At 46.0% G+C, this 12078-nt stretch overlaps 1 protein-coding gene across 1 annotated transcript in view; it reads right to left on the bottom strand.

Moving 5' to 3' along the window:
• Positions 1-12078, bottom strand: part of FAM98B (family with sequence similarity 98 member B) — a 53570-nt gene that overhangs the window by 35898 nt on the left and 5594 nt on the right. Inside the window, exons 2-3 of the mRNA XM_056545944.1 lie at positions 5126-5271; positions 3528-3659 (exon numbers count right to left, since the gene is read on the bottom strand). Of these exons, the coding sequence (XP_056401919.1) occupies positions 3528-3659; positions 5126-5271 (278 nt within the window). The remainder of the gene's footprint in view (positions 1-3527; positions 3660-5125; positions 5272-12078) is intronic.

The following is a 12078-nucleotide window of genomic DNA, read 5'->3' as shown; positions in this document are numbered from 1 at the left end:
GGGGGGGGCGCAAGCCTCCAGCTGTTGCAAAACTACAACTTCCAGCATGCCCTTTGGCTGTTCGTGCATGCTGGGGGTTGCAGTTATGCAACAGCTGGAGGAACACTGGTGTCCAAACTGCAGCCCTACAGATGTTGCAAAACTATAACTCCATGTAGTTTGGAGACATCCGAAGGGCCACATGTTGCCGAACTACAATGCCCAGCATGCCCGGGCAGTCTGGGCATACTTGGAGGTGTAGTTCTGGAACATCTGGAGGGCTAAAGCTTAGACACCACTGTATAGTGGTCTCCAAACTGTGGCCCTCCAGATGTTGCAAAACTACAACTACCAGCATGCGAAGACTGCCTTTGGCTGTCTGGGCATGCTGGGAGTTGTAGTTTGGCAACTACTATAAAAGGCAGCAGTGAAGATCACTTACAACTCAACTTCACTGCTGCCTCCACACTGCAGCCGATCCCGTCGGCTCCATGACGACTCCGGTACCCACCGCCATCTTACCCCACTCTGCCGAATCCAGGGGCGAGCAGAGCGAGGATTTCAACTGTAACCCCCACCCCCAACTGCCATTGGTTGGTTAGTCCTAACCGACCAACGGCAGGGGATAGGAGGAGGTGGCACGGGGGGGCATCCCGGTCCCCACCCGGCGAGCGGCAGGGACCGGAAATACTCAGGGCTCAGGTACACCCTGAGCCCTTAAGAAAGTGAGAACGGGGGAGTATCCTGTTTGAACCTGTTTAAGGTTGTGGACAGGTGTCTTTTATACTGATAAGTTCAAACAGTCACACTCCAAACTCCACTATGGCCAAGACCAAAGAGCTATCGAAGGACACCAGAAACAAAATTGTAGACCTGCACCAAGCTGGGAAGACTGAATCTGCAATAAGCAAGCAGCTTGGTGTCAAGAAATCTACTGTGGGAGCAATTATTAGAAAATGGAAGACATACAAGACCATTGATAATCTCCCTCGATCTGGGGCTCCACCCCGATCTCACTCCGTGGTGTCAAAATGATCACAAGTCCCAGAACCACACGGGGGGGATCTAGTGAATGACCTGCAGAGAGCTGGGACAAAACTAACAAAGGCTACCATCAATAACACACTACGCCGCCAGGTACTGAAATCATGCAGTGCCAGACGTGTACCCCTGCTTAAGCCAGTACATGTCCGGGCACGTCTGAGGTTTGCTAGAGAGAATTTGGATGATCCAAAATAGTATTGGGAGAATGTCATATGGTCAGATGAAACCAAAGTAGAATTTTTTGGTATAAACTCAACTCCGTGTTTGGAGGAGAAAGAATGCTGAGTTGCATGCAAAGAACACCATAACTACTGTGAAGCATGGGGGGGGGGGGGAGGAAACATCATGCTTTAGGGCTGTTTTTCTGCGAAGGGACCAGGACGACTGATCCGTGTAAAGGAAAGAATGAATGAGGCCATGTTTTCATTTTTAGTGAAACCCTCCTTCCATCAGCAAGGGCATTGAAGATGAAATGTGGCTGGGTCTTTAAGCATTGACAATGATCCCAAACACACCGCCCAGAGTGGCTTTGTAAGAAGCATTTCAAGGTCCTGGAGTGGCCTAGCCAGTCTCCAGATTTCAACCCCATAGAAAACCTTTGGAGGGAGTTGAAAGTCTGTGTTGCCCAGCGACAGCACCAAAACATCACTGCTCTAGAGGAGATCTGCATGGGGGAATGGGCCAACATACCAGCAACAGTGTGTGAAAACCTTGTGAAGACTTACAGAAAATGTTGGACCTCTGTCATGGCCAACAAAGGGTATATAACAAAGTATAGAGATGAACTTTTCTTATTGACCAAATACTTATTTTACACCATAATTTGAAAGTTAATTCTTTAAAAATCAGACAATGTGATTTTATGGATCTTTTTTCTCATTTAGTCTTTCATAGTTGTACCTATGATGAAAATTACAGGCCTCATCTTTTTTAAGTGGGAGAACATGCACAATTGGTGGCTGACATCTTTGAGAGGAGAGGACGACCTCTACGGTTGATCAGTCATGTTCATAGACCCCAAGTCTATGAAATGGGCTTTCCTACCAAAGTTTTTCATATGGGAGTGAGCTATGCACTGCCACTGGCTTCCCCGGCTGATAACTAGTGATCGCAGCGAGTCTCAGGAGTGAGACCCAGTGTGATCGAACCTTTTGACTGTGATTTAGTTTAGTTACAGTACCTACAGGTAGTCTGAGACAACTGTCTCACTGGTTCAGGCTTTTTCTGCAGTTCTGCTTCGTCTGATTGGATTCTGTGTATAACAAAAGTCTATCCCAGGCTCCCTAGTAAGTCAGTGGGAGAACTAATTTTTATTACAGCAAGGGCAGATGACTAATGAGAAGAGACTAAATCACTGGTAGGAAAACAACGATGATCAGATATCTGCTACATACATGCTGAGGCAATTAAAGCCTCTCTCCCCCCCAAAAAAATAAAAAATAAATAAAATAAATTATGTTGCTCAGTACTTCATCCTGATCACGTGCATCTAATTTTTAGATCCGCCGTGCCGTTCTTCTATTTTCGGAATATGCAAATGAGGTACTAACTGGCGCCGGCCGGGCTAACGGGCACTCTGACGTCAATGCCGCTGGCCGCAGCACCGCCCAGCTCATCAATATTCCTCCCCTCTCTCTTCATTACAGAGTGGGGAGAAGAGGGAGGGGAGGAATATTGATGAGCCGGGCAACGCCGCGGCCAGTGGCACTGATGTCAGAGTGCCAGCTAGCCCGGGCCGATGCCAGTTAACACCTCATTTGCATATTCCGAATGGCGCAGCGGATCCGGCACGATAAGGACCAAACTGATCAGCGTCCCCTACCAGCCAGTACCGCTGGTTAAAGGAGAACTCCAGAATATAAAAATTGTCCCCCATACTGCCGGCAGTAAAAAAATAAAGATGTACATACCTTCCTCCGCTCCCCCGAGGCCTCCGGTAACCGGCTCCGGTCTCCGCCGTGATCCTCTTCCTGGTTGCCGGTGGTCAGCAAGTCATACTCCGCTCAGCCAATCACCAGCCGCAGTGAAGTCCTGACTCGGCCGGCGATAGGCTGAGCAGCAGTGTAACATTTTCGGCCCCAGCAGCAGATGCCGGTGTAGTGAAGAATTTCGTGTCCTGAAGAGTTCTCACACTGCCGCTCAGCCTATCGCCGGCCGAGTCGGGACTTCACTGCGGCCGGTGATTGGTTGAGCGCAGTATGAGTCGCCGACCACCGGCAACCAGGAAGAGGATCGCGGCAGAGACCGGAGCCGGTTACCGGAGGCACCTGGAGAGCAGAGGAAGGTATTTACATCTTTATTTTTTTTACTGCCGGCAGTATGGGGGACAATTTTTATATTCTGGAGTTCTCCTTTAATGTGGGGGGAGAAAGCTGACAGTTTTCCTTTAAGTGTTAGTAAGGTACAGTTCTCTCATGACAGCTTCGACTTTTTCTCAATGAGTTTTGTAGTATCTGAGGTATGTGTTAAGGAAATTCTTCATATTTTCATTTCACTACACTCACACAGTAGTTTCACACAGTCTTCCTTTGTCTTTAATCTATCCTTAAAGTCTCCAGTTACCAAAACAGGATAAGGGCAGGAGAGCTCCTTCAAGAAACCACTTATTTCCAGCAGAACACTTTCTACATCGCCACCTAGAAAGGAAAGCTGGACAGTTAGATAGCAACAACATGTTCCATTTTCTGACGTATATTTAGAAAAGCATTCTATCCTGATAATATAAACTTATTTTTACAGATTAAGAGTATAATTTATTGTATGGATTGCTCCTTAGAGAATGGGGGTCCCTTGTCCTCCATGTGAATATAGCTGTGGTAGAGCATGCAAGCTACCTCTCCATTTATTATCTATGGGATAGATTGTGATAGGGGAAAGGAAGGGGGGGGGGGGGGGTCCCACCAATTGGTCAGACCAACCACCACCTAGACTATGGAAAACTAATAAGGTTCAATCTTGGAATCATCCCTTTATAGGAAAACTGTCAGCTTGTTCACCCACACTAAACCCAATACACTGTGTTATAGTGTGGGTGAACAGGAGTCCAACAAAGGGTCACTTACTTAAATATGTCCAGTAGGTCCTGAGATATGTCCCCCAGAAGATCCTCTGCTAAATTCAGTGAATTTTGAGAGGGGGCTCCACCCGCTCGTTTTACATATTCCTTACATGTGACTCCACATCCCAGCCAGTGGAGTACAGTCACAGACAAAGAATATGTAAATTGAGCCGGCAGGGCCTCGCCTCCTGTGCGCAATTCACAGAAATTAGCAGAGGATCTTCTGGGGTACATATCTCAGGACCTACCGGACGTATTTTAAGGAAAACTGTCAGCCTGTTTATCCTAAACCCAATACATTGTGTGGGTGAACAGGTGTCCAGAGATGGGTCACTTACTTAAATATGTCCAGTAGGTCCTGAGATACGTCCCCCAGAAGATCCTCTGCTAAATTCAGTGAATCGCATTCAGGGGCGGGGCCTTGATGGCTCAATTTACGTATTCATTGTCTGCAAATCCACATCCTTGTGGAGTGGAGTCACAGACAATAAATATGTAAATTGAGCCAGCGAAGCCCAACTGCCTGCGTGCGATTCACTGAATTTAGCAGAGGATCTTCTGGGGGACATATCTCAGGACCTACTGGACATATTTAAGTAAGTGACCCCTCGTTGGACTTCTGTTCACCCACACTATAACAGTGTATTATGTTTAGTGTGGATGAACAAACGAACAGTTTTCTTTAAGCTGCCATAGTATGGGCAGCCACTCTGCAACATGAAGAAAAACCCACACTATCAAGCAGATGAAACGCTATCTTCTACTCCACTGCAATAGTCAAAACATACAAATGCGCTTGAACTGAGCAGGAGAAGATAGATGTCAGTACCAAGTAAGTATTCACCTGGAATAACACGTGCATTTTTATTGAGTTATAGCCAAAAGTGGAAACAACTAAAAGGAAAAAGTGCAGAAGACACATTTATACTTCTCTCTTCACTACTTTACTTTGCTCAAAATCCATAGCAAAAAGTGGTAAAATGTCAGTGATGGGGACAGCAGAAGATAGACGGTTCTCTTTAATTTGTCCAGGTTGTCACTTACCTTCAGAACTTACACTTTCTTCTAAATTATCTAATAATTTAATCTGAGATGTAAGCCATTTTAAGACCTGAAAATACTCAGGAGACGACAAACCACCTTCTAATGCTGGACCCAGAGCGTTCTCATCCAATAAGGGTCCTTGGTACCTAAATGGAGACACATACACACTATTTCAGGAAGTCACAACATTTTATTAATTATAAAAAATAAAAATCAAACTATATTTTTATAGTACCAATAACTTATACACTGTTATAGGTAGGGATCGACCGATTATCGGTTTGGCTGATATTATCGGCCGATATTCACGATTTTGGACGTTATCGGTATCGGCAGTTACCTTGCCGATAATCCAATAATGCCCCGCCAACCGCATCTCCCCCCCCCCCCCCACCGCACTGCCCCAGCCAGAGACCACCGCCGCCGCTGCCCCATTGCCTCACCAATCCCCGGTTTTATAATTGCCTGTTCCCGGGGCCCATGAAAAGAGGGATTTTTTTTTTTTTACAATAAATGTAGTTTATAGGGGCATAAAAAGATGTACATGGTCAGGATTAAAGGGGTACTCCGGCACTAATCATCTTATCCCCTATCCAAAGCATAGGGGATAAGATGTCTGATCGCGTGGGTCCCGCCGCTGGGGACCCCCGCAATCTCTCCTGCAGCACCCCTTTTTTTCAGCTGCACAGAGCGAGCGCTTAAAAAGGGAACTTCTGGACTTTTCTTCTTATCACCTATGCACAGGATAGGGGATCAGCATATGATGGCGCAGATGGCAACCGCATTGACCCCTGCATGCAAATTCCCAGCAATTATTCCCCAGGCGGTGCAGCATTTAGAAGAAGAAGTCTGCACTGAATCTTAGGAGTGAAGCATCGGCATCAGGACCCAGATGCTGCCATCGGTCACTATTGAGCGGTGCACATTCTAAGAGCTCCTATGCCTCTGGCCCTTGCAGGAGACATGGAGAGATTACGCCGTGCACAGGCTGTCAATCACACCTATGTAGGCACGATTAGGGCAGTAGAGGTGCGATTAAAGCCTTGGGCACAGTGACTACTTCTTAATGCAGCACCGCCCGGGTGACTGCTTGGCTGGAATTTGCATACAGGACGAGTCATTTCCAAATATTGTTTTATGAAGATTGCCTGCATCTATTGGACATAGAGGTATGGAAGGAATTGCTATACAACCTGTTTATAATGGCTACAGGGAGTAAAATGTCATGACAGGTTCAAACAGTGTGGCTGTTGCAAACTATGCTGGGAATTGTAGTTTTCCCATCAGCTCAGTGACGTTGCCAGGGGGGTGCGGACCACACTGGGTGACACCCCCTGGTGGGGTGACACCCTGACTGACTGAGGTGCTATCCCACCCCGTGAATCCATCCCTACAAAAATGTGTCATGGTACACATCCATACCCTCCATGCCCCACCACACTTCGGGAGCCGAGGGTTTATTTAGTTCAAACTGAGAGTGTCATAGCTCTGCTGAGGCTGGCGCCGACGTCTCTTACGTCAGGTCGGACCAGTGCAGCTCTGCAGAAGGAGCAGGACCTGAGCAGCGCCAGCACAGCCAAAGATGTGAGACTGGAAGAAACTGGCTAGTGAGGTATTCACACGAGTCCCGGGGGAAAGTGCTTGTGGGTGGTGATGGTAGGGGTTGAGGTGGAAGCGTGCCGCTGCCAGTAACTAACTGAATCTTCAGCCCGTGTCCCGGGCTTACATTGCGCATCATGTGGTGGTGGTGGGGGGCCTGGGGTTCCGTAACTGCCTGTGGGTACCATGTGGGGAAGGTGTAAGAGTGTGGCACCGCACAACAGCAGCCTTGGAGAGGTTGTTCATTACCTGCCGGATGATCAGGTAGGGGGTGTCATGCTGCTTCTGTCCGATGTGGCCCAGCTGGTGCTGGGTGAGTGCTGCCTGAGGGGCCACAAACTGATGTCCACAGCATAGAGGCCGCCTCTGCCATGACTTCTGTTTTATACAGACACCTGCAACCCATCCCAATGTAATGTATATAATGCCACCCCCAGCTGACATGTGACATGTCCCAGCATGTACTGCCAGCAGGAGACCTCTATCAATTAAGTGCTCCCTATTAGCGAGTTACTATTTATGTATTTTTATTCTTATGCAACTATGTCCCCCATCCTGTGGCCTTTGCAAATCTACAACTCCAACCCAGTGACAGTATTATATTCAGAGGGTACAGTGTGTGGCAGTCTTCTTTTCTGAGGGTGTAGTGATTGGCAGTATTTTATTAAGCAGGGGTGCAGTGTGTAGAATAATTATATTCAGAGGGTGCAATGTGTGCAGTGTATGGTAGTATTATATTCAGAGCATACAGTGCCTGGTAGTATTATATTAACAGGAAACAGTGTATGGCAGTATTACATTGAGAGGGCACAGTGCGTGGCAGTATTCTACTCAGAGGGTGCAGTGTGTGGCAGTATTATACACTGCTCAAAAAAAATAAAGGGAACACCAAGATCTGAATGAACTAAAATCGTATGAAATACTTTTGTCTTTACATAGTTGAATGTGCTGACCACAAAATCACACAAAAATTATATATGGAAATCAAATTTATGAACCCATGGAGGTCTTGATATGGAGTCACACTCAAAATAAAAGTGGAAAACCACAGTACAGGCAACTTTGATGTAATGTCCTTAAAACAAGTCAAAACGAGGCTCAGTAGTGTGTGTGTGTGTGTGTGGCCTCCACGGGCCTGTATGACCTCCCTACAACGCCTGGGCATGCTCCTGGACAGTCTGTGGTGCAACGTGGCGTTGGTGGATGGAGCGAGACATGATGTCCCAGATGTGCTCAATTGGATTCAGGTCTGGGGAACAGGCGGGCCAGTCCATAACATCAATGCCTTCCTCTTACAGGAACTGCTGACACACTCCAGCCACATGAGGTCTAGCATTGTCTTGCATTAGGAGGAACCCAGGGCCAACTGCACCAGCATATGGTTTCACAAGGGGTCTGAGGATCTCATATCGGTACCTAATGACAGTCAGGCTACTTTTGGCAAGCACATGTGCGGCCCCCAAAGAAATGTCACCCCACACCATTACTGACCCACCACCAAACCGGTCATGCTGGAGCATGTTGCAGGCAGCAGAACATTCTCCACGGCGTCTCCAGACTCATATGTGCTCAGTGTGAATCTGCTTTCATCTGTGAAGAGCACAGTGCACCAGTGGCGAATTTGCCAATCTTGGTGTTCTCTGGCAAATGCCAAATGTCCTGCACGGTGTTAGGCTGTAAGCACAACCCCCACCTGTGGAAGACCACCCTCATGGAATCTGTTTCTGACCGTTTGAGTGGACACATGCACATTTGTGGCCTGCTGGAGGTCATTTTGCAGGGCTCTGGCAGTGCTCCTCCTGCTCTTCTTTGCACAAAGGTGGAGGTAGGAGTCCTGCTGCTGGGTTATTGCCCTCCTACAGCATCCTCCACATCTCCTGATGTACTGACCTGTCTCCTGGTAGCACCTCCATGCTCTGGACACTACGCTGAAATACACAGCAAACCGTCTTGCCACAGCTCGCATTGATGTGCCATCCTGGATCAGCTGCACTACCTGAGCCACTTGTGTGGGTTGTAGACTCCGTCTCATGCTACCACTAGAGTGAAAGCCCCGCCAGCTTTCAAAAGTGATCAAAACATCAGGCAGGAAACATAGGAACTGAGAAGTGGTCTGTGGTCACCACCTGCAGAACCACTCCTTTAATGGGGGTGTCTTGCTAATTGCCTATAATTTCCACCGGTTTTCTGTGAAATTGATTGTCAATCAGTGTTGCTTCCTGAGTGGACAGTGTGATTTCACAGAAGTGTGATTGACTTGGAGTTATATTGTGTTGTTTAAGTGTTCCCTTTATTTTTTTGAGCAGTATTTAGAGGGCACAGTGTGTGGAAGGTTTATATTCAGAGGGTGCAGTGTGTTGCAGTATGATATTCAGTGGGGACGCAGTGTGTGGCAGAATTATACTCTAGGGGGTGCAGTGTGTGGCAGAATTATATTTAGAGGGTTCAGTGTGTGGTAGTATTATATTCAAAGAATAAAATGTCTGGCATCATTATATAAATAATTGTTTTCATATAGAGGATCAGAATTGACATAGTGAGGATCTTGGCGTCACATTACATAGTTACATAGTTAAATAGTTAGTACGGTCGAAAAAAGACATATGTCCATCAAGTTCAACCAGGGAATTAAGGGGTAGGGGTGTGGCGCGATATTGGGGAAGGGATGGGATTTTATACATTCTGCAGAGAGAAGATCTAGCTGGAACAAGTCATGGCGGTATGTACCATCTGAATTACTTAAGGACCCCGCAAATTTTCACTGTAGGACCCGGCCAGTTTTTGCACATCTGACCACTGTCAATTTAAGCATTAAATAACTCTGGGATGCTTTTACCTTTCATTCTGATTCCGAGATTGTTTTTTCGTGACATATTATACTTTATATTAGTGGTAAAATTTGGTCGATACTTGCATCATTTCTTGGTGAAAAATTCCAAAATATGATGAAAAAATGGAAATGTAGATTTTTTTTTTTTTACTTTGAAGCTCTCTGCTAATAAGGAAAATGAATATTCCAAATAAATTATATATTCATTCACATATACAATATGTCTACTTTATGTTTGCATCATAAAGTTGACATGTTTTTACTTTTGGAAGATATCAGAGGGCTTCAAAGTTCAGCAGTAATTTTCCACAAAATTTTCTAAATTGAAGTTTTTCAGGGACCAGTTCAGTTTTGAAGTGGATATGAAGGGCCTTCTTATTAGAAAGTAGTGCTGGGCGATATGACCAAAAATTTGTATCACAGTATTTTTTTTTTTTTACATTGAGACTTGCATTGAGGTGGCATAGCGGAACTAAATGGGCTTTTGGAACTAAATGATCTGAACAATGGGGCAGTGGAGTACCCTTTTAAATAGATGTAACAAACAACCCTACAGCCTCCAGCTGTTTCAAAACTACAACTCCAAGCATGTTGGACTATATAGTAGTGTATAGTATAGGTCAGTGTTTCCCAACTAGGGGTGCCTCCAGCTGTTGCAAAACTACTACTCCCAGAATGTTGGACTATATAGTAGTATATAGTATAGGTCAGTGTTTCCCAACCAGGGTGCCTCCAGCTGTTGCAAAACTACAACTCTCAGCATGTTGGACTATATAGTAGTGTATAGTATAGGTCAGTGTTTCCCAACAAGGAGTGCCTCCAGCTGTTGCAGAACTACTACTCCCAGCATGCTGGGGGATGCTGGGAGTTGTAGTTTTGCAACAGCTGGAGGGCCTACTAAAGGGATAGTATATTATACAGACCCCTGTCCATCCCAGAACCCTGACTCACCTTCCCAGTTGCTGCAGGGACCGTCCGGGGAGGGTGAACCGGGCCACCCATTCTTCCTGTAGTGTCCGGCGGCATTCCGGGTGGAAGGTGAACCGGTCCGGGCTGTCCTTCTCCGGGGGTCCTCTTCTCCACTCCGGGCAGGCTCCGGCCTAGTAACGCTGCATAGACGCCGCTGCGCAGTGACGTCCGTGCGCAGCGACGCACCTGACGTCCAGGCGCCGCGGCGTCTATGCAGCATTACTAGGCCAGAGCCTGCCCGGAGTGGAGAAGAGGACTCCCGGAGAAGAAGGACAGCCCGGACCGGTTCACCCTCCACCCGGAATGCCGCCGGACACTACAGGAAGGATGGCCCGGACAACCCCCATTACGGGTAAGTTTAATTTTTTTTTATTGACTCGGAGGGTGGGGGCCCGACCGGTGTAGCAGTATGGGCAAAAATCCATACCGTGGGAGAAACAAAAAACAAACAAAAAAAACAGTATCCGGTTCATACCGGTATACCACCCAGCACTATTAGAAATACCCCACAAATTACCCCATTATAAAAACTGCACCCCTCAAAATGACATTCAAAAGGTTTGTTAACCCTTTAGGTGTTTCACAGGATTATCAGAAAATTGAAGGAGAAAAGTCAAAATCATTTTTTTTTTTTTTTTTTTTTTTACACTGGCATGTTCTTGTAGACCCAGTTTTTGAATTTTTACAAGTCGTAAAAGGAGAGAGATCTTCCTAAAATTTGTAACCCAATTTCTCTCGAGTAAGGAAACACCTCATATGTGTATGTCAAGTGTTCTGTGGGTGCACTAGAGGGCTCAGAAGGGAAGGAGCGAGGATTTTGGAGAGTGAGTTTTTCTGAAATGGTTTTTGGGGGGCATGCCACATTTAGGAAGCCTCTATGGTGCCAGAACAGAAAAAAAAACGAAAAAAAAAAAAAAAAAAAAAAACTTACATGGCATACTATTTTGGAAACTACACCCCTCAAGGAACGCAACAAGGGGTACAGTGAGCCTTTATACCCCACAGGTATTTGACGACTTTTCGTTGAAGTTGAATGTGTAAAAGAATTTTTTTTTTCACTAAAATGCTTACAAGGGGTAATAGGAGAAAATGCCCCCCAAAATTTGTAACCCCAACTCTTCTGAGTATGGAAATACCCCATGTGTGGACATCAAGTGCTTTGCTGGCGCACTACAATGCTCAGAAGAGAAGGAATCACATTTGGCTTTTGGAAAGCAAATTTTCCTGAAATGGTTTTTGGGGGGCATGTCGTATTTAGGAAGCCCCTATGGTGCCAGAACAGCAAAAAGAAAAAAATAAATAAAAATAAAAAAATAAAAAAAACCTACATGGCATACTATTTTGAAAACTACACCCCTCAAGGAACGTAACAAGGGGTACAGTGAGCCTCAACACCCCACAGGTGTTTGGCGACTTGTTAAAGTTGGATGTGTAAATGGAAAAAAATAAATGTTTTCACTAAAATGCAGTTCTTTCCCCAAATTTTACATTTTTACAAGGGGTAATAGCAGAAAATGACCCCCAAAATTTGTAACCCCATATCTTCTGAGTACGG

Source organism: Hyla sarda, chromosome 11, assembly GCF_029499605.1.
Source record: "Hyla sarda isolate aHylSar1 chromosome 11, aHylSar1.hap1, whole genome shotgun sequence".
NCBI classification, from domain to species: domain Eukaryota; kingdom Metazoa; phylum Chordata; class Amphibia; order Anura; family Hylidae; genus Hyla; species Hyla sarda.
Note: the sequence above shows the minus strand (reverse complement) of the source record. Positions and strands in the feature narration are given on the sequence as shown.